Source organism: Haliaeetus leucocephalus, unplaced genomic scaffold, assembly GCF_000737465.1.
Source record: "Haliaeetus leucocephalus isolate CR32 unplaced genomic scaffold, Haliaeetus_leucocephalus-4.0 Scaffold340, whole genome shotgun sequence".
Classification (NCBI taxonomy): Eukaryota; Metazoa; Chordata; class Aves; order Accipitriformes; family Accipitridae; genus Haliaeetus; species Haliaeetus leucocephalus.
Window position 1 is genome coordinate 648,872 of NW_010972776.1, and position 21,095 is coordinate 669,966.

At 47.4% G+C, this 21,095-nt stretch overlaps 1 protein-coding gene across 1 annotated transcript in view; it reads left to right on the forward strand.

Moving 5' to 3' along the window:
• AR (androgen receptor) overlaps positions 1 to 20,308 on the forward strand; it is a 141,690-nt gene extending 121,382 nt beyond the window's left edge. The window contains exons 4-9 of the mRNA XM_010572522.1: positions 2,572 to 2,688; positions 9,443 to 9,730; positions 17,077 to 17,221; positions 18,107 to 18,237; positions 18,800 to 18,957; positions 19,953 to 20,308. Of these exons, the coding sequence (XP_010570824.1) occupies positions 2,572 to 2,688; positions 9,443 to 9,730; positions 17,077 to 17,221; positions 18,107 to 18,237; positions 18,800 to 18,957; positions 19,953 to 20,108 (995 nt within the window). The 3' untranslated portion in view covers positions 20,109 to 20,308. The remainder of the gene's footprint in view (positions 1 to 2,571; positions 2,689 to 9,442; positions 9,731 to 17,076; positions 17,222 to 18,106; positions 18,238 to 18,799; positions 18,958 to 19,952) is intronic.
• The last annotated feature ends 787 nt before the right edge of the window (positions 20,309 to 21,095 follow it).

Below are 21,095 nucleotides of genomic sequence, written 5' to 3' on the forward strand. Positions count from 1 at the left end.
AGGAGGGTTGCGGATGCTCCTGGGGCAGCACTGCTCATGGCAGCCTGATGGCCTCGGCCAGAGACTGAGTTGGCCCCGTGGGCTGGGCTTGAGCCTTCCTGGTAGTCCCAAGGCCAGCCATTTTATTCTCGTGGTAGTTTTGATTGGCTCTGGAGCATCCCAGTGTCAGACATTGTCACAAGACAGGAATCCTGCAGTGCAGCTGGAGGGGAAGGAGAGCAAAATCACCTTACAGCTCTCCATGCCCATGCCTGAGAAGGTAGGGCGTCCATTCTTGTTTGATATATGCACGTAAAGAGGTCGCGTGGAGGGAGTATGGCCTCAGCACTCATTTCCCATAGCACAAAAATAACTCCAAGTAACCCAGTTTCAGCTGAAGTTGTTTATTACTCACCCTTCTCAATGAACTGTTGAAAGGGAGGATGGTGCTTGTGTTCTCCGGGATTTGATGTAATCGCTGCTTCTGAGGCTTCTCTAAGTGTCCTTAACACTGGTAATGAGCAAGGGGAGGGGGGTGAGAAGAGGTGCCAATGAGAACGGTGTAAAAAGGATTTAGCAAGGTACCATGTGCTGCAGGTAATGCACTCTTGCCCCATTATGTCTCCAGTCTTAACGGCTAAGGCACTGGCAGTTGTGTAATGATCAGCTTTTAATGGGGATGATTCTAAGAAGTTCAAACATATGGTATTTTTTGCAAGCCTTTGGTGTAGCCCTGTGCGCACACAGTGTGAGGAGTTGATTATACGCTGAGCCTTATAATGACTTTTCTGCAAGCCTGTGATGAGAAGCTGCAGGTGGGATTTTGCAGCTGGCAACCAGTCATGCCAGCGAAGCTGCAGCCGTGCACTGCTGGAGGCTGGTGCCGGGAAGGAGCAGTGGGACCTTCTGTAGGCTCCTTGCTCCCCAGGGTGCAGGAAACCAAGCTGCTCTCTGGAGCTGGGAAGGGCAATTGGCAAGCAGCAGACGGTGCCAGTGAGGTCTATGATACTGGGTTGCTAAAAATGTGCTGCTTTTTCTGATTGCAGTATCTTCAGAAGTTGTGGATGTGTGCGTGGGAGGTGGGGAGTTGTTAAATCAGTGCACCGAAATTGGTGCATCTCTTGTCAAAACGGTACATTAAGTGGTTAGATTCCAACCGCGTCCTTTTAATGGATCTCTGATGACTCCAAAGGGCTCTTCCTATAAGAATATAGAAAGCAAACACTTGCAGGATGATGAATAAAGGTTAAACTGGATGTAGACTGATTTCCCATGTAGGCTACTTATGCAGAGGCTGTGAGGTGCACGGCTCTATTATTTACTGAGACCGGTTTAGTTTGGAACGGTATGAAGAACATCAGATAAATCCTGATTCAGTAAACGTGTTTAGACTTGACAAGAAAACAAGTGATGAGTCAGGAAGGATAGTTCATTCTTGGCATGTCTAGCAAATGAGGCAGTAAAAAAAAAAAGCTGAAATCTGGAGCTCTAAGGGCTGCTCTCTGAACAAGTGGAAAGGTGAGTCTAAGATACCAGTTAGTCTGACAATAAGTAACTTCTGAATTTTCTGCAAGCCCCCCTAAACCTGATGCTGCACAGGGTCTCCCTTACAGGGAATTGCTGATCCCAGTTTCCTCCTGGCTGGCTGTGAGTGCAGCCCAGGGGACAGGGTGACTGGTGCCAGCCTGGCAATGAGACCCATGGCGGCAGAGCCTGTGGGGCAGTAGCTCCCCATGCTGTCAGTTCCCCAACCCCTGTCTGTAACCTGCAGACAACAATTAGCATTAATGGGTGGCACAAAAAATAAGTCAGCCCCCAAAAGCACTGTAAAGAGAGTTTTGGTTGTAGAGGGAAGGCCACTGTCTGGGGACTATATTCAGCAAACTGTGGGTAAGTGCTGTGGCAGGAGGATCAGGCTGCATTTTGAAGATGGTCTGGGAGAAAAACAGCTCATCAGAGCAAAAAGTCAAGCAATAGATATATGCCATTTAAAGAATGAGAACCAAATAATCCATATTTCATTAGTTTTTAACTGCTGTTTATTGACTACGTCTGCTGTGCTGCACAGTGCAGAGTGATTTTCCTCCTTGGACATCTTGGTCTGAAAACCTCTGCCGTGTGCCTGTAAAGAGGAGCAGTGCTGCCTGGCAGTGGGGAGGGCAGGCAGAGAAGGGGTGCTAAGTATGGCAAAACAGCACTGACCAGTGTCTGTGTTTCGGGTAGCCAGCTCTCGTACAAAGTGTGATATCTGGTGATGAACCACTCCTGTAGCAGCAGAGGAATAACTGTGCTGTTTTCCCAAAAGATACCAACTTCCAACATAAATCTTCTGCTGGGGGTTGAACTGGGAAACCAGCACTGATACGGTCCTCTTCTCTCCCTCCTCTCCCCTCTTCTCTCTGTCCTCTCTCCTCTCCCCTCTTCTCTCTGTCCTCTGTCTTCTCTCCTCTGTCCTCTCCTCTCTTCTCTCCTCTCTCCTCTCATGATGTCAGTGACCCTGGTGATACTGAGAAAGTGTGAGTCCATTTCTCCTTGTAAACCTGGTCTGATCAGTACCCACCACCCATCTGCTGTTTCCTCTGATGTTTGTAGGTAAACAGAAATACCTCTGTGCCAGCCGGAACGACTGCACCATTGACAAGTTCAGAAGGAAAAACTGCCCGTCCTGCCGCCTGCGGAAGTGCTACGAAGCTGGGATGACTCTCGGAGGTACTGTCTGGATAATGTCCCCTGGGTCCTTGCGATGGGCTGGGACAGCCGGCCTAGTCCTGCAGATAACAAATGTACTTGGTGTATTTCTAGTCAGTAAATGGCTGAAAAAATGAGGCTGATGGAGCGTAATGAGCTTCAGAAAACACTTGCAGGTTTCTAATACCGAAACTGTGAATCTCATTAAACTTTTGTTTGAGTTTCATGAAATATTCCTTTCCTTAATTTAAAATCTTGTTAATCTGAAAGAATGTAAACAGCCAGGTTAGCTGGATTCTCACTCACACCAAAGCCTCTTTGAACAGAGCACTCCCATTTTAATATGATATTTCCCAGGCAGAAAGGGGCATTTTTCTTTACAAATTACAGCCCCAGTATTTTTCTTTGCTGAATGAAAGTTGCTCCTGTATCACTGGTAAATATACTCGTTACAGTTTGTCTCTGTTCCAAAACCTGTAGCTCTGCCAAAACATGACAGAGTGCCCGTATCCAAAGTCTGAGGTTTTGTGCTCAAAATCTAGAGCTACAATGTACATCACTGGGTGGCTCATCTTTGAATTCATTTGACATGAAGAGTGAGGAAGAAAATACCCTGAAAAACGGGGCTGATGGACCTGACCCACGATGAAAAGGCCCCTGACAGCGAAGCGGAGGGGAGTCACGGGTGATATGGAAAGGAAGGGCACTGGCAGCATCAGGCACAGTGCAGAGGGAAGTGGGGAAGCTCTGGCTAGTTAGATGTGCCAACATTTGAGTTTAAATACTTTCATCATTGCTGGGACAGGCAGAGCCTCCCGGAGCTGCTGGGCTGCTGGAATGTTGTGTGGAAGAACTCGCTACCAAAATGGTTCTGCTTTATTGCTCATCAAGGAGCAGTGTTTTTAATTTTATTTGTCCCCAGAACAGTCGTTACAGCTCAGGTACCAACAAGCATGTCCAGTCGGCAGGGCAGCAGTCAGCCTCTCCCCTCTGCTTTTGCAGCAGCAGGTAGTAAATCTGAGTGGTGGGGACACAGCTCTTGGCAGGGGGATGGAGAGACGTGCAGCTCGCTCCTTTCCTCCCGGTAGCAAGGAGAAAAAACAAACGTCCCAAAAGGTAATGCAGTCCTAAAACCTCACAACATCAGTCCCATGAGCTGGCTCTGACCACTCTTCACTTAGGCTCCCCCTCCGTTGCAGGCGAGCTGTCGGCAAATGGCAGGCTGCTGCTGCTGCAGCGCTTTGGGAGTGATGCGTATGGGCATGTGCAAAGGCACACCATGATTTCGGAGCACCAGGGAGGTGCCCAGTCTACCTGATGTGACCAAGCAGGCAGTTTGCTTGCGGAAGTTAACAGACAGCTATCTCCATCTCAGTTCCCCAGTATCTGCTTCACCAGTTCTGCCCCCAGCCCCAGTCATCCAGCCCCGCTGGGAGGGAGTGAGGGCAGAGGAGCCTGGCCCGGCGCTGTGTGTGCCCGCACGCCTTCTTGTCCTGAGGACAGTAATTTTCATGGCCGCTGGTGGCTGTTCGTAGCCGTGGCTTCCCGGGGAAGCAGGGAGACTCCTCTGGGACCCTTCCCTTGTCCACCTGGGGGGGTCGGGACCTGGCCGCCGCCGTCATCCTGCCCATGGATTGCTGGGCTCCCAAGCTGGGGGACAGGGATGAGGAGCCAAACCCAGCTCCCTGATCCACAGCCAGCAGAAGGGCTTCATAATGCCATCCAAAACAAGCATGCTCTTATTTTTAAGGGCTTTTTTCTGGTGAAGTTTCCTTAAGCAAGAGAAGACATACATCAGTGTAACCTTCTTCTGCAGGACACACTGACAAAATTAATGCTAATACTGATAGTTGTGTCCCCCCCGCCTTTTTTTTTCTTAAGCTCTTTGGGTCACCCTGACCTGTTCTGCCTGGTCTGTTTTACATTTGTTTTGAGTGTCGGTTTAAAGGCAATTGTTAAAAACATGTACACTATGAGTTTGTCCACAGTTATTTCTCCCACAGTAGAGAGGCAGAGCATTTGGAAATGCTTCCAAGCTCCAAACAGTTGTTTTTAACTGCTTGTTAATTACCAGTCATTTGTAGGGTATAATAGAGCCGCCTGTGACCAGCAGACCTCCAGCTCTCAGTATGTTTAATGGGAGGAGGAGGTGACACACTGAATACCTTATTTAGGAGTCTGCTTTGGCACAGAATGGCAATATGTTGTAGCACTTCATTATCGATTGAGATCACTCTGACCTGCAAGCTGAAATCCATTAAACAGAATCTTCTCTCCTGATCAACACTGTAAAGCCAAAGAGAGGGAAAAGAAAGAAGAAAAAAAAAAAAGAAAAAAAAAAGTGATAATGCCGGTTTCATGTGCTCAGTTCTGCTGGTGCACTGTCCTCCTTCTCCCACAGCACCAATTCCTACTGCAAGTGCAGGTGCCTGCACGGCTGCAGGGATCCTGCCAGCCCCCGTGCACGGGAAGCGTGCCGCTGCACACACGGCTGCAGGAATCCTGCCAGCCCCCATGCACACATGGGCATCCTGACCCCTCTGTCCTGCTCCAGTCGGGACCCTGCACATCACTCAGCCAGCACAACTCCTGCTGAACTGCAGAGCTCTGGATTTAAGGCACCTCCTGTTTGTTTGCTGCCAGTGTGTTTTAGTCGTGGCATGTGAGGTCCCATAGGCTGTTCCCGTTGTGAGAACCAAGCACCTCTGCCCTCGGCCAGAGCTGGCAGCCCGCCTGTGCTATGGGACATCTGCTGTGCACCTTCAGCCAAGTGGCTGCACTCTGTGTGCATCCTGTTTTGCGGCAAAACTTCCCAAACATGTAAAATTCAGTTCATTTCATTGATGGCAGGGCTAGAAGACTAGTGTAGTAACTGCCAGTAGCCTGTGAAAGCCCAAGGCTTGAGGCATACCTGTATTTAGTCCTAATTCAGGTCCAGTTTCTGTGGTTAAAATAGAGTTCATGTCTTATAAAAGCGTTTGATATCGATGTAAGCATTTCCAGCAGTGGAGAATCTTAACACATTTTTTGCCATGCAGTTGCAGTAGTTAGTTATGTTCAGTGTTGTGATAGATGTACCTTATTTTTCATCTTGTTTGTTCATGATTTCCAGCAACTGGATCTTTGTTACGGCTTTTCTTGCTAGATTGAAAAAAAACTTTTATTGAATTTCTGTCCCTGCTGTGGGTATTTGTTGACTGTGACTTAATAACCCTCTAGCCTTCTGCATAGCCACCTAGGTAAAATTCTTTACTTCCTTACTCCAAGGTGTGTTTCTAGTCTTTACTATTCTTATGGTTTCTGCAGTCTGCGGACACCTCCCTTGTATGGTGAATGTCTAATAACAGTTTCCTAGGGTCAGCAGCATCAGTGCTTAAAGGCGGTGGTAAGATGCTCTCCCAGCCAGTGTTTTCCTCCTTCACATGCCACAGGATCCTGTTAGTCCTGTGTCCACTGAACTATCCTGCCAGCTCAGGCCTCTGTGTTTGTCCATCAGCTTTTGGTGCGAGTTCAGGCTGGTGAGGATGGAGTTTGACATTCATTGAACATGGCTCACTTTTTCAGTTGCTCTATATATCTACTTACAGTGAAACGTACTCAGTCCTTAATGTTCGTTAGGGTTTTCCCATTTATGCATTGTCATACAGACTTTTTTAGTAGAAAGTTGATTTTCTTTTTGGAATGAATGTAGACATTCACTAGCAAAGGGCCATGAACAACCCTCATAAGAAATAAACCTGTCTGACATTGTTTCAACATTTATAATTACTTTTGAGATGAATGATTTAAAATAATTCAGCAGTACCATCTAATTTTATGTTGTTTGAGTTTTTTTAACTTTTGTGGGCCAGACTGACTCAGATCTCTTAAACGTGTCTGCTAGACCAGTACTATTATGATTACCAACTAAAATTATCATGCCAGAAAAGATTGATAGCTTGACAAGATCTGGTTTTGACAAGCCACATGTTGATGTTAATAAAAAATTGAAAGAACAGGATGTAAGTCAAGTCCTGTTTCAGCTTCTCCGTCATTTCACCTGCAGCTGAAATCAGCGTGCAGTGCCTGGGGCTGGCAGGATTTCTGTCATTGCTAGTGCAAAAGCAGTTTTCTTCCAGGTCCCCAGAACTTCCCCGGGTCCAGCACTCATGGAAAATCAGTGCTGGAGCCCAGAGCGCTCCTTCACCAGCTTCAGGAACGCCTGGCAGGAGGGTGGGCAGGTTAAGTTGCTTAATGTGTGTCACTCCTATAATTGCTGTACAGTGTGCTCCCTAGGGATTCTTGCGCTGGCAAATATTTGATCGTGATGCCATATAATTATGTCCTTTAAGCTGTGTTTCAAATACGTACGGTATTTTCTCAATTAACCCCAAGCCAAATTGCAGGCACACTGCGGGTGTGACTCAGGCGGTGCTGTGCCAGCAGCTGCATTTCGAGGCTTCCCCAGTGCTATTGTCCCTGCTGACAGCCAAGCCGGTAAACCACCTGTTTTTAGTCACACATGCTGGGGTTCATCCCACCTTGGTTTGGAGAAGTTCAGTGCAGACTTCTGCCTAGCTTAGCTCATCCTAGAATAAAATCATAGCAGATGTCTTTAATTTCTATTCTTTTATTTCTGTTTTTGTTCCCAGTAGCTGCTGAGTAGGAGCTGCCACAAAAAAGGGTTTTTGCACAGGTGACTGAATATAAGCTACTCTACCTCTGAAGCTTTTCTTCATCTAGTAACATCAGTATTTTAGTGATCTGTGGAACAACTGCTCCGGGAAAGCACAAACATAAGGCTTCTCTGATAAGAGCAGTTATCCAGCTTCACTGCTCTCTGACACAGAGGGCTTTGGTTTATGGCTGCAGTCTCACAGCCAGCAAGGTTGGTTGCTTGCTCTCTTCTTACTTCGCTCAATATCTTTCAGTACTACATACATTTTTTTTCTTAAAAATGAATTAACATTTAAACCAAACCGTGTGTGTGTTTTACACAGTGTGGGTTTGGTTCCAGTTACACACAGGACCTTATGGGCACTGATTATTTATCTTTGGAAGATACGGTTTGGTTTTTATTTCTTCTTTTAAGCCAGGGAGCTTTTTTTTCCTAGCAGCACCCTGTCTCGAAAGGTCCAGTGCTAAGCACAACCATGAGACATGGTTTCTGCCTCAGGTGGAGTCAGCCCCAGTGCCTCCTTCCCAAATTAACAACATTGTTTGGAAATGCGGGAGCAGCGTTCTGCACGCCTCTCCTTCTGTGCTGCTTGTTGAGAGCAAAACCCCGGTGCAGCTCCCAGGGAGAGCAGTGCCATACCTGTCCCGGGGGATCGGCTTGCCAGGGGTTCAAGATGAGAGTGTCGGGGTCTGCCGGATTGTGGTGCTGCCTGTGCTGCCTGCGACTTCTGGAGGGCTGGGAGAGGGGAGGCTCAATGCTCTGGCTGGTGTGTCACCCGAGCAGACAATGGCCGAAGGATGTCACACTGCACTGCAGCCCTGTTTTCCTGTTGCTTTCTTTTATTTTTATCACTCCTTTCTCCTCCTTTTTTACAGAACAGCCTGTCTTAATTGCTCATACAGTAGATCATCCAAAGTACATTACTTAAAAGATCAAAGTTTTTAATTGATTTACAAAGCTGCACTTTAACTTGACATTTTTATGTTTCGCTGCTTATTTTTCTAATTACAGCTGAAAGGAGATTTGAGATAAGTATCATGTAATGAAGGAGCTAAAACCCCAAGGACAATTGGTTTGATGTTATGTTTGCCACTTGAATTAAACAATCAGCTTTTTTTCTGTAATTAATAAGGGGGTTTTGGAGCTGGTAAGGGGTGAAAGCTGTTCCTATCTGCAGTAGCCTGCCAACCTGTGTTGTGCTGAGCACCCTTATATAGGTACCACATTGGCTGAACACTGACTCTCCGAGAGTTCTGAAGTCACGCATCTGAAGCTCCTGATGTATCTTGCTAGCAGACTAGCATCCGTAATTAAGATCCAGCTGCACAGGAGGGACACTTGGTCACGGTGACTTGGGCACAGTCGTGGGCTGCCTGCAGTCCCAGCCCCACAAGCCCACTCTGCTGATGTTGCTCTTGAAGCTGGCTGGCAGATCAAGGCCACCCCTTCTCGAGTCTTCTCGTTGGTGGGCTTGCTGGGGAGGCTCCAGGGAGACAGCTGTGGAACCACCTACTAGCTTTTAAAATGTATTTTCCATAATGTATTTGTAGACTAGTGACCCATCTGGGAGAGCTTGGTTAGAGGGCATCAGGGGTTGCAGGAGCCCCGGGCAGGGAGAAGGTATTTCTCTTGGTTGCAGCCCGGTTCCACTGTGGGCTGGGATGGAACAATCCCCCTTGAGTATCCGAGTGCAAAGGCTTTTTTCCCTGGAACGTGACTGTCTGCTGAGTTTATTTGCTTGTGTTTCTTCCCTTTTTAATTGCATGTGAGTAGTTGTTTGAATCGAGTCACCTCTTCCCTCGTTTCCCCAGTTCTTCTCCATTTCTCAGTGGGAGTTAATGTGAGACCGGTCACAGGTGGGGATGTAAATGATGCTTGTTCTTTTCCATGTAAGATTAACGAGCAAATGGATTTCCTTGCACAGTGTGTGCTCCCCTTTGTCTTTACGTGAGGTCTGTGATGCCAAGGCACTCTTTGGGCAGTGTGCCCTGAAGGACTAGCTGCTGCTGGCCATCAGTTTCCCTTTCCTTGTAAATATAAGTGATGGAGCTAGAGGCCAAGAAACCTCAAGCTTTTTTTTATTTTCAAGCATTACACTAAAATGTGTCATTTCCACAGCCCGCAAGCTGAAGAAGCTGGGTAACCTGAAGACACAAGATGACTTGGAGGCAGCCAGCTCATCCAGCCCCACCGAGGAGCAAGCTCCCAAGATGGTGATGACGCGCATTGATGGGTATGAGTGCCAGCCCATCTTCCTCAACGTCCTGGAGGCCATCGAGCCTGGTGTGGTGTGTGCCGGCCACGACAACAGCCAGCCGGACTCCTTCTCCAATCTGCTGACCAGCCTGAATGAGCTTGGGGAGAGGCAGCTGGTCTACGTGGTCAAATGGGCAAAGGCCTTGCCAGGTGAGCTAAAAACCTAACAAATCCTGTACCTTCCCTGGCACGTCCCTAAAGCCCCCTGCTTGCATTGCCTGGGGTGGGTTCAAAGGAGGTGGTCTGCAGCTTGTGTCTCGCCATCACACGGTTCCTTGGGGGAGCATCTTCCTGGGGCACCTGTCTGTGTAATATCTCCGTAAAGCAGGCTGCAGCAGCATGGGGTTTGTCTCCTTTGGGTGACTAGGGAGTGACAAAGTATGTTGAAACTTGTGCTTTTGGGTCTGTCCCTGCTGATAGCCCCTGGCACACAGTATTGTGTCGCCATGCATGCGTCTGCTTCCCTGTGTGGGAAGGGCTGTTGCGGGTCAGGGCTTCAGGGTCTTGCTCTCTTCCCGCTCTCCCTGCAGGGTTTTTGCTCCACTTGCAGACCTGTGTCCACCAGACCTGCAGACGCCTTCTCTAAACAGGTATTAGCCCCGTCCCATAACCCGCATGAAGTGGTGAAAAGGGTAAATTCCCCAGGTGGATCAGAAGTGTGCCACTTCATGATGTGAAAGTGAGATGGGGGAAGCTGGGCTGAAAGGAGCTGAGGCTTGAGAGATGGGTGAGGTCCTTCCTCACTATTTTTGTATTTCACAATCCAATTAATTGTAAAATAGCAAAAGAGAGATACAAAATCACAAAGGGCTTTTTCCTGGTAGTCAGGTTGCTCTTGTGTGACAGGCTGCTGGAATATATTTATGATGCATTCAGAGTTGTGGTACAGGAGTACATTAGGGTGCAGAAGTTTCCAAATAGTAATAGTTATCAGGTGCTGTAAATGAACGCATCCTAGTGATATATGTGTTCCATTGAATACACTCCTTGGTTCTGAGCATAGAGGTTACCAGGCTGTAATGTGCTGCCTGTTGCATGTCCTAATCCTGCCAGCTGAATGCCAGCTGAAATTACAGAAGGCTGAGATCACTCTGGATGCAGAAGGATCCAATTCACCGTCTAGCATCCCTGAGACTGGGGTGCGGGGACGATACCAAGCTGCTATCCTCACCCTGGGCCTGTTCCTCGGGAAATGCCACAGAAAGCAGGGATCCGACTCTTTATGGACGGGGTGATATGACCAAAGGAGGAAACTGAGGCAAAGTAAGTTTGCCACTATGTGCCAAAAACTGGTGATGAACTGTAGTTAGATGTTTGATGTTCCCAGAAATTTAGCAATCCTCCTGGAAGTAGCCTAACTGGTAGGTCCAGGAGGGCTGTTAGTATGAATATGCTTAAATGCAGTGTAGCCCATTCTATTTCTTATATTCTGGAGTCAGAAAAGGTTCACCTAGCTTGTGAAACCAGGGACAAATAATGCTTTCTCTTCTGGCTTATCTACATCAGACATCAAGATTTCTTCAGAAAAGTACACAGAGACACCATGAAACCAGACCGGCAATCCGGGGGCTGAGGCTGTAAAGCTGCACTAGTGCTAATGGAAAGGGAGAGTGCTTTGAAAAACATTTTTCATTGTAACCACCCCCTTATCAAAGGCTTTTACTCTCCCATACTGCGCCTGATCTCTGACCCCATGGTGCGTGGCTGCATGGCGGTGCCAGCTGCTGCACCGCTGCCTCCTGGGGCTGGTGCCTGCTGTGCCAGCAATGGCATCTGGGCAGAATTAATTCTCATATTTTTACAGCTGAGCAGTCAGCGCTCTCTGGGTAGTTGCAGTAGAACCTCCACCCCCTCCGCAGGCCAGGGGATCCCTTATGGAGCCCAGCTCTTCTTCCTAGGTGGCTGTGGTGGGATGCTGCCTGGCTGCCTTCCCCATCCCGCTGGCTGCGGAGCTGGTGCTGGCCTGACCATTAGCATCACTGTGCCTGGAGCAAGAGGCAAAGCCAGTGTGTTTTCTCCGTCTTTCTCCAGCAGTTCCCTGACATGTGCCAACGCTGGAGTTCAACAGTAATAACCGCAAATTCACCACTTAGTCATTCTCCTGATATTTTCCAGGGAAGGAAGAAACAATCACAGCACTGTTGCTGTTCTGGTGCTCCAGGTGGTGTTATGCAGCTCCTTCACTCGAGCAGCAGTCCAGCTGCCGCTGCAAGGTGGATCTCACCCACTGCTGGGTTCTGCCTGCTCCGGTGCTGGTGCTTCATGGGAGCTGGGCGAGGGCCAGGCGCAGCTGGCAGCGCCGGCTCCAGGGGTGGGCAGCTGTGCCCAGGCACTGCCCTTCCCTGCGCGCACTGTGGCTGCCTCGCTTTTTGGGTAAATTTGCAGAATCCTACCCCATAGCCACAGGTGTTTTTAGTTCCCAGGTCTGCAGGTTCGCTAGGCAGCCTGGCGCCTGGCGGGCTCAGGAGAGGGGCAGTGTGGGCGAATGCATGCAGGGGCAGAAGTAGTGGAAACAAACTCCAAGCAATTTAAAACAGCAGGATGCAGTTGTTTTTGTCAAAACAGAAAGATCTTCAGACGGTCTGTTGGGAGAGTGGAGGCTGTTTAATGAATGCCGTTGCTGGCGAGGTGCAACGGGAGCAGACTGGAGGGCTTGACCGGCCGCTGCATTGTGGCAGCGCAGCCTGCCTCTGCGGTGAGTAGGAACAGTGCCCGAGGCTGACGGCCAAAGCAGCACGTCTCGGCAGGTGTTTCTGGTGCGGAGCAGGCAAACCTTGCTCTGTTGCCTGCCCCACAACGCAGCCCAACAGCAGGCGTCATCTGCCTGCTGGAAGTGCTGTGTAGTCCTCAGCAGGTCCACAGGCAGGGTGGAAATGTTATCCCCTCTTCCCCTTTCCCCATTAACGAAGCACATCTGGCACAAGCTTTGGCTTAACTAAGTGTAAGCAGCCCTGCCTGTTAGTTAAGATACATATCTTATATATCTTAATGTAAAAGGGCAGTGACTGCTGCTGGTGGGAGGAGGGGGAACTTGCACCTGTAATAGAGGTAGCCTCAGCCTGATAATACTGGCAATAGATTAATGTTGGTTAATAGGTGATGATTAACCTTGCATCCTGCATTCAACATCACCCGTATAGCAAGAGTGATTAATGTGCAGCAAGGTGTTGCTGCACTTCTTCCAGCGAGGTTTCAGTGATATCCTAGAAACAAGGCTGCATCGAGTAGGAGCATTTCTGAATCCTGCTTGCCTGCAGTAGCAGTATCAGCGTGTCTAGCGGAGAAGGTGTGATATGTGGCCCTTTAGACCCTATGCAATTGACATCCTGCAGAGGAGAAGATAGGATCAAACTGATTTCCCTGGAAAGGAAAGATTAAATAACCACGGCTTGCCAGGAAAGCTGCTGAAACACAAAATTAAAAGATCTGATTAAATCCATAAAATCTGTCTACTTCAAGGTAAGTGGAAGGAGTATGTATTTTTCCTATTCCATATACATAAATTCAATAAAGGTGTTACAGTTAATTTGGATCAGCACTCAAACACATTAGTTTAAAGATCATTTTATCTGGCAGCAAATGAAAAGTCTTCAGTTCATTCCCAAAGCTGTTAGGAAACCGGCCTAATAAAAATAACCGGACTGCAAGCGTATGGGGAAAGGCTGCCTCACAGCAGAGCAGTAGAAGGACACGGGCAGGCTGCGTCTCTGCTGCCAGTAAGGCAGATGAACACCCTTCGCCTTTTTAGCAACTTGGCACACATGATCAGGTGAAGTACTCCACCTGGTATCATGGGAGATGGACCTATTTATTAGAGCTATTGCAAAGTCTCTGTGTACTTCCCATTAGTTAGGGCTTTATGGGTGTTGCGGCCCATGGCTTGCTTGCTTGCTTTTCTGTTTCAAATATACTGCTTACAATGTATCTAACTCACCCTTTAACTGTAAGGATACAATTAATTGTGCATCTTTTTTTCCATTCTCTGGACAATAAAATTTCCAGATACAAAATGAATATTTGTTTATATTAGAGGTGTTACTTTCTGGTAACATGTGAGGTGTTCAGTTGCTGATCTCTTAGGAAGATATCATTCTGGCACAGGAGTGCATCAAGAGAGAAGATGAAGAATTTATTTCCAAACTATGCTGCTGTAAGATTATTCACAAGAAAAAGGTTACGCATTGATCTTTTTCAAGTCATCAGTACATTTAATTTTACTTTTGCTATGATTTTTTTCTGTAGAAGGTATCTTCATTTATGTGTCTTCAAACTATGCCAATACTAAAAATTTAACAATATGTTGTGGCATTAGGTTTGTATTTATTTTCTTCTACAGTGATTTTAGCCATATATCATCTAAGATGCCTGGAGCAGGGAGGTTTACAGAAAATGATAGGTATGTGGTTTCTGAAAATCAGTTTTGTTTCAAGGCATTTCAGCTCAGAAACTGGAAGCAGTGATTCCTTTTAGAAAAGTTGACCACTGTTTCTAGAACTTGTTTTTGTGGACAAGCAGAAAGCAAACTTTAAGTCCTGTAACAACAAAACTGTTGTGTTCAAATACCTTTCCTTAACACTGATAAATCTTGCGCAAATATTTTTTTTTTTAGTGAACATAATTGCAAGGTAATGAGCAAGTGCACCAAAATCTTTCTTCATAGCAAAGATTAGGTGCAACAAATACTTTCACAAATGTGTTGGAAAGGTGATACTCAGTAGTTAAGAGGAAGCCAGTCCTAGATGAGAACTGCCGCCTGTGGAGGCAGCTTTGGTGCTGGTTTGCAGGGGCAGAGGCAGCGCTTGCAGCATCACGATGGGGCGAGCAGAAGGAGGAGGTTCTACCATAGATGTTGGTGCTTCCAATGGCTTCATCCCATTGATGCTGAACCCAGCAAGAGGGGGATGGATTGCTTGTGAGAATTAGGGTTAAATTTCACAGAGTTTGCTGTTCACAGGTATGTTTTCTGTCTCCAAGTCACGTACAGAGTATAGGTTTCCTCTTTGTTGGTAGGATTTATGGGCCTCGCTCCCAGAATATAGGCACGAGGGAAGCCAAACGGCGGAGATCTCCGGTTTGCCTTCTTCCTCCCCCACCTCATCTTCTCCATCATGCCTTGGCTTGCAGTTCATTTCTGGCCCTACAGCACATCTTGGGCCCAACTTCTTGTTGGGAATTTCTTGCATCTCTTCTGAAGACAGAGCATCTGCCATCATAAATACATTTGTATTCACAGGATTTTATTGTCTGTGTGGTTAAGAGCATCTTTCCTGAGGAGCTCCTTTCCCTGAACACGCTGGCCTGTGTGTCCTTGCTGTCCTGGCGGGAGAGCTGTGCTGAGCCTTCTCCAGAGCATCCTTCAAACTACGGAAGAAGTTTTGGCCATCAGTCTTCAATCCGATCTGCTCTTTCATGTTTGCTCTGTTTTTTAATAGAGCGTTGTCTGCTAATTCCCTCAGAGGACAAGATATGGTTTTCCTTCAAAGAGCAATTTAAAAAGGGGAAAGAACCAGCCAGTTTGCGGGGGGATGAGTGTGTAGCAGACTGATGAAATGTTCATTGTCATCACTCAGTGCCGGTGTGGGAGCATTCCCTGCACCATCTCACTGCCTACTCACTGCAAAGTCTCAACTACAAGGGCCAGCAGCACAGCTCCTCTTCAAGTAACTCAAATTTTTCCAATCTTTTCAGAAAGTCTAGGCAAGGAAAGAGACCTGTGGCAAGTATGGAGCAGGAGGAAATTCAAGGAAGCAGTCACCATGAGTGGCTTAGATTTTACTAAGCAGTGAATTCATCTCTGACCAAATTTACTGGATAAATAGAAAGTATTTTTATAGCATGTGGTACTGTAATTAAATAGGAAAATCTGACTTAGACATGTCCTAGAGATAAATATGGCTGATTTTCTGAAGTCCTTGAGTTGCCCAGATGCCTTGTTTATACTCGTGTACTGTTAACGAGTTTCACTCTGGCTGCCAGAAGGTTTGTGTTCAGCTGGTAGCCGAGAAATCACCTATCCAGGTTCAGTAGGACGCTACTTGTGTGCAGGCTTTGGTTTTTTAATCTGGTGACATGCAAACTGAAAGGAAAATGTACAAACGTAAAGCAAGTTTAATCAGCAATAAAGTATGACTTATGCTTATTTGCAGTTGACAGCTTCCCAAGCAGGAGACAGATGCTCGCCTCAATGGATTATAATTATACACTGGAGGTGTTAGAATTGCTTTAATATTTGATTGAAATAACATAGGACTTTCTTGAAACCAGATTACATTTGACTACTTACAAGTATCTGGAAAAAAGTACAGTGTTGGAGGTGATGTTTGTGCGTGTGTTGTAAACATGCCTGGGATTTAACTGTGAACCACCATCTGGGAATACTAATTTGAATTTAATTGATATTTTTGTTTAGCTTGCAATTCAGCAGAGGTTTTCATATTCATTTTCATACTCATTAGATAAATGCTTTGTGTATTCAGTCTGTTAATCGTGTGATGAGGCCTCGGGGTTATTTGCTGGCTCTGAGCATTACACATTAAAATCCATTTACTTAAATTTGGCGAAGTCCTAACGGGTTGAAAGTAAAGGAAGTTTTTCGTCTTATTTCCTTGAGTGCCAGAATTGTACCAAAGGAGGTAATTGGTTAATGAGGGCTTGTTTCTGCCTCAGTGCCTGGAGAATGTGGTCTGGTTAATTGTATTGCCGCTGGGACTCCCGCTCCCCTTCGGCTGATTTATTTCTGTTAGCAGCACAAAGCAAACAAATCCTCATCAGCTGTTTATTTCGCTTACTTTTGACATACTGTCACACATGGTAATTGTGAATGCTTTGGAGCGGAGACCTTGGGGGTTATGTCGTGACTGCAGAGCATATGGCACAGTAAGACTCAGCGGGTCTGGGTGTCTAATCAGTGCCAGAAACGAGGGCCGTGGCAGGGCGAGCCTGGTGCTGGGGCAGCTGGACCGGTTCAGCACCCCATAGTTGGAGGTATTACCCTGCGGGACTTCAGGAGGTCACTGAATCCCATCCTGCTGTATCTTTTTTGCCCAGTCTGTTGCAGAGTGATGCTTGCCCACCTCACTGGGTCTTGCAAAGCCTTCAAATGCAATTTGTGAAGATCTTTGAGACTCTTAAGGGGAAGATGTCATTTATTGCCACTTGTCATTGCCTTCCTTTAAAACACTTTGCTGCTTGTGTTTTTCACCTGGTCTTTATTCCCTCCGTGTGTCTGGGGATCCCCTTTCTCCCCTTCCAGTTGCAGTTTTGTGCTGTGGCTGTTTCTGATGATCCATCAGAGTGTGAGCACCCGGCTGCTGACACCGCAGTTGTGTCACCTGGCTCTGTGTGTGTGTGTGTGTCCCAGGACAAGCTGAGGTTAGGCTGTGGACCACCTTGTCATAACAGGAATGCCGCAGGAGAACTGGAGTCTGCATGAAACCAGTCCTGGTAACTGCAGGAACCCAGTATTAATCTGTAATATCCCTCTCATTTTTTAATAGGATTTCGCAATCTGCATGTGGATGACCAGATGTCAATAATCCAGTACTCTTGGATGGGCCTTATGGTTTTTGCTATGGGTTGGAGATCTTTCACCAACGTCAACTCCAGAATGCTTTACTTCGCTCCAGATTTGGTCTTCAATGAGTAAGTGCAAAATAACAACAATCTAATAATGTGTTTTGTCTGGGTCAGACTAGGTGAGAAATGAGAACAAGACAAGGAATTTGCTTTCCCATCTGCTTATGAAATGTGCAGCTTGAGGAATCGTGCTTTCAGAGCTGACCAACAAAGCAGAGGAGGACCCTGCTTTTCCCCTCTAAGTGCTCTGCAGTGATCTCCAGGAGCAATAAGGAGAATTGCAATGTCTCTTCTGGTCCTTCTTCCCTTTCCCTCAACCTTGCCTTGGGTTCAACTTCCATCAGAGCAGCAGCAAGCGCTGGTACTGGGTGTGAGGGGCTGGTCCATACAGACCTGCCTTTTTTCTGAAGATTTGAGTTCCTGTTTTCAGCTTGCTTGGTCAGCTGGAGCAAACAGGAACTGAAACAAACATATATTGTAAGTTCCTGATGGGTTCTCTCTGATGTACCATCAACTTAGAGCTGGGGAGGGTTTGCTGGCACTAAGGTAGAATTGCTTAAAAACAATAACTAAGCACAGCAGCAAGCAAAACCACACCCTCTCTCTGAGAACTCCGAGCTTAGCTTCGTATCCCTTGCAGGTAGTCACATTTGGTGAGTCATTGCAGTCATTTTCCAGGAAGGCAGAGGGTCAAACGAACTCTGCAAATCCCAGGTAGTCCTCTATTTCCAGACGAAGAGGATTACACACGGGCATTTTGGAAAACGTTCCTCTCCTGCATGCAGGCCTGTTGGTGCCAGCATCCCCTGAGACAGGGCTCAGATTCTTGGCAGCAGGGATGTGCCAGATGAGGCTGGGATTGCTAGGTCAGACAGAGTGTGACCTGCCCCGCACATCACACAGGCAAAGCTTTGATCTCCTTGTCACGCGTTACACATTCTGCCCTGCCAGGTACCGGATGCACAAATCCAGAATGTACAGCCAATGTGTCAGGATGCGGCACCTCTCTCAGGAGTTTGGGTGGCTTCAGATCACACCCCAGGAGTTTCTCTGTATGAAGGCTCTACTCTTCTTCAGTATAAGTAAGTACTCACATCCTTTCCTCAACAGATCTCCGGCTGCTATATGCTGTATCGCCCTAGAGGTATCCGGTGCTTTCCCTGTGCATGTGCATGTACTCATACTTCCCAAGGGATGCCTTTGGATGTTCTCCTCTCTGTTTCAATCTGAGCTGCTCAGAGACAACGAGCTGCCAAGGATAAGGGTGCCACCACCCAGCCCCCCTGCAGCTAGCCCACCCCACCTCCACACGTTGCAGTGTTTCTCCCATGCAGCTCCTGCAGGAGGTTGCTCCTCAGCCTAACTGCTGTTATCATGGGGACCTCTGAGCATCAGCTGCTGAGCAGGAAAATAGCACTGCAATTTGTTATATTGCATCTCTTTTTTAACGAGTGCTGAACAAGGGTCCTTGGATTAGCAGTAGTCCAACAAGCTGACCAGTGTGAGGGCTGTAGCAAAAGCAGAGCTGGTGGGCAGATCTTTTGTCTTAGATCTGCACTGACCACTTCTTCAGCCTTCCTCTTGCTCTTTTATTCTCTCCACTCTCTGGGCAACTCTTACTGTTTCCTTCCCATGTTCCATCAGTTCCAGTGGATGGCCTGAAGAACCAGAAGCTCTTTGATGAACTTCGAATGAATTACATTAAGGAACTTGACCGCATCATCGCTTGCAAGAGGAAGAACCCTACCTCCTGCTCTCGGCGATTTTACCAGCTCACCAAGGTCCTGGACTCCGTGCATCCTGTAAGAGAGGACAGTGAAATGTCTATCTATACACATAAGAAAGAAACTTTTTGCAGTGAGAACGATCATTCACTGGAGCAACCTCCCCACGGTCGAGGTAGTCCCCCTCACTGGAGGTTTTCAAGATGCGGTTGGACAGGGTGCTAGATAGTCTCATCCAGGCTCCCTTTCCCAGGGAAGGTTGAACCGGGTGACCTTTTGAGCTCCCTTCCAACCTGGGCTGTTCGATGATTCTGTGATTCTTTGTGGTTTTTTTTTTTTTTTAACTCTTGGCACACCTTTGCAGGGACAGTATTGCAGTGTGCTCCAGATTAAGCGACAGAGAAAAGAGACACTAACTCTGCTGAGGGAGTGAAAGTTATCTGTGCCTGTCACTCCCTGCAATAACCACTCTTGTGCTTGGGGTTATAGGCTTCCTTTTTTAGCAATGAAAAGCTCTTTGTAGATGACACTTTTCCATTTTCAGCCTAGCAGAACAGCTCAAAATCTCAGTGTCCCCAGTGAATCTTCTCTGATTACAGCAGTGAAAACAAATTCTCTATTTGTGACTTAAAGTTGTGCTGGTGAAACATGAGCTAGACCTTTCCTGGGGCTCAACTCCATGCCCATACAGTTACATGTCTACAAGCAAAAAGTAATTCTTAATAAGTGAAGTCAGCAGCATCTGCACACAGTGAGACAAGTCTCTGTAGGAGTAAGAAAGTGCCATTTTTATACATCTCAGTTTTTGTCAGACTCAGTAATGTCTGAGTGTGAAGGACGATGGAAAAATACGCTACATGCTCCCAGGCTGGGTAGTTCCCTTGCTCATCTTTGGGGTGCATACCTGCCATCTGATAACTGCTAGCATGGCAGTGGATGGCCAGAGCAAAGCAGGTCCCACTGTAGCAAGGTCCAGCCCTGACCTGCTGTGCCTGCTAACATCTGCTCGGTATCTTCCCAGAGAAATAGCTGACTGGGAACTTCTCGTTTAACAAACTTTCTTCCTTCCCCAGATTGCCAAGGATCTGCATCAGTTTACATTTGACCTTTTAATTAAGGCACATATGGTGAGCGTGGACTACCCTGAAATGATGGCTGAGATCATCTCTGTGCAGGTTCCCAAGATCCTGTCTGGAAAAGTCAGGCCAATCTACTTCCATGCACAGTGATCTTCTGGAGGGACCTCCCAGCTCTGCCACCCCCATTTCAGCCATCTCCTGCCTGTTATTTCTGCACTACTGCACTGCAGTGCCTTGAGGAATCCCCTTTACAGAGGCGGTGCGCCAAGAAGATGGACAGTAACAAACGACTACCTGCTGGGATTCCTGAGATTTCTATTTTTTCTGAGGTACTGAACTACCTGCCATGGCTTCTGCCTAGATTTGGCTGGCTCGCTGTGCTGGGGCAGGGAACTGTGGCACAGTGGCTGTGGCACCGTATCTACGCTCTCTCATTTGTCTATTTTCCACAGTGACTTTTAGTGGCCCAGGGCCACAGGAGATTGGAGGAAATGCCAGCAGTTGTTGGGTTTGGGTTTTTTTTAAAAACAGAACAAGACAACAAGCAGGTTGAACCTATAAGTTTGGGTGTGGGTTACTTTACTGGCCTCCTTTGGGACTTCTTATTTGCATTATGGTGCTGGGAAGCAGAAGGGTTAAAGTATTGCAGTAGAGAAACACTGAAGAGTTGCGGGGGTGAGAAGAATTTGCAGACTGATGAATTTACAGGACCTGCTGCTGGGTCAGAAAGCTGCCGAGCAGCCATCGTGGGGTCTACTCCGGACAGCATGCCACTGCCATCTGCGGCCCCACAGACCTGCCTGCACAGCAGCACGGACGAGTGTTAATATTAGCTGATGGAGCGTTACGAGGTTGTCAGCAGAAGGGCTGGAGAGGAAGATGACCTTCAGAAATCCCCAAAGATGGCGGATGGCTGCTGTTTTCCACCTGTGATGTTTTTCCTATGGCTGGTCAAGCTGGATCTCCGTCTGCCCCACAGATGCCCAAGCGCTCAGAAGTCACATTCCTGTCCTTGACAGCTGCTGCTTCTCCAACACAGCCGTACCCACCTCCGCAAGTGCCTGATGTCCTCAGACCTCATGGTCTCCCCTCCTCCTGTGGGCACCTGAAGCCCCCTGCCTAGCCCCTCACCAGCTC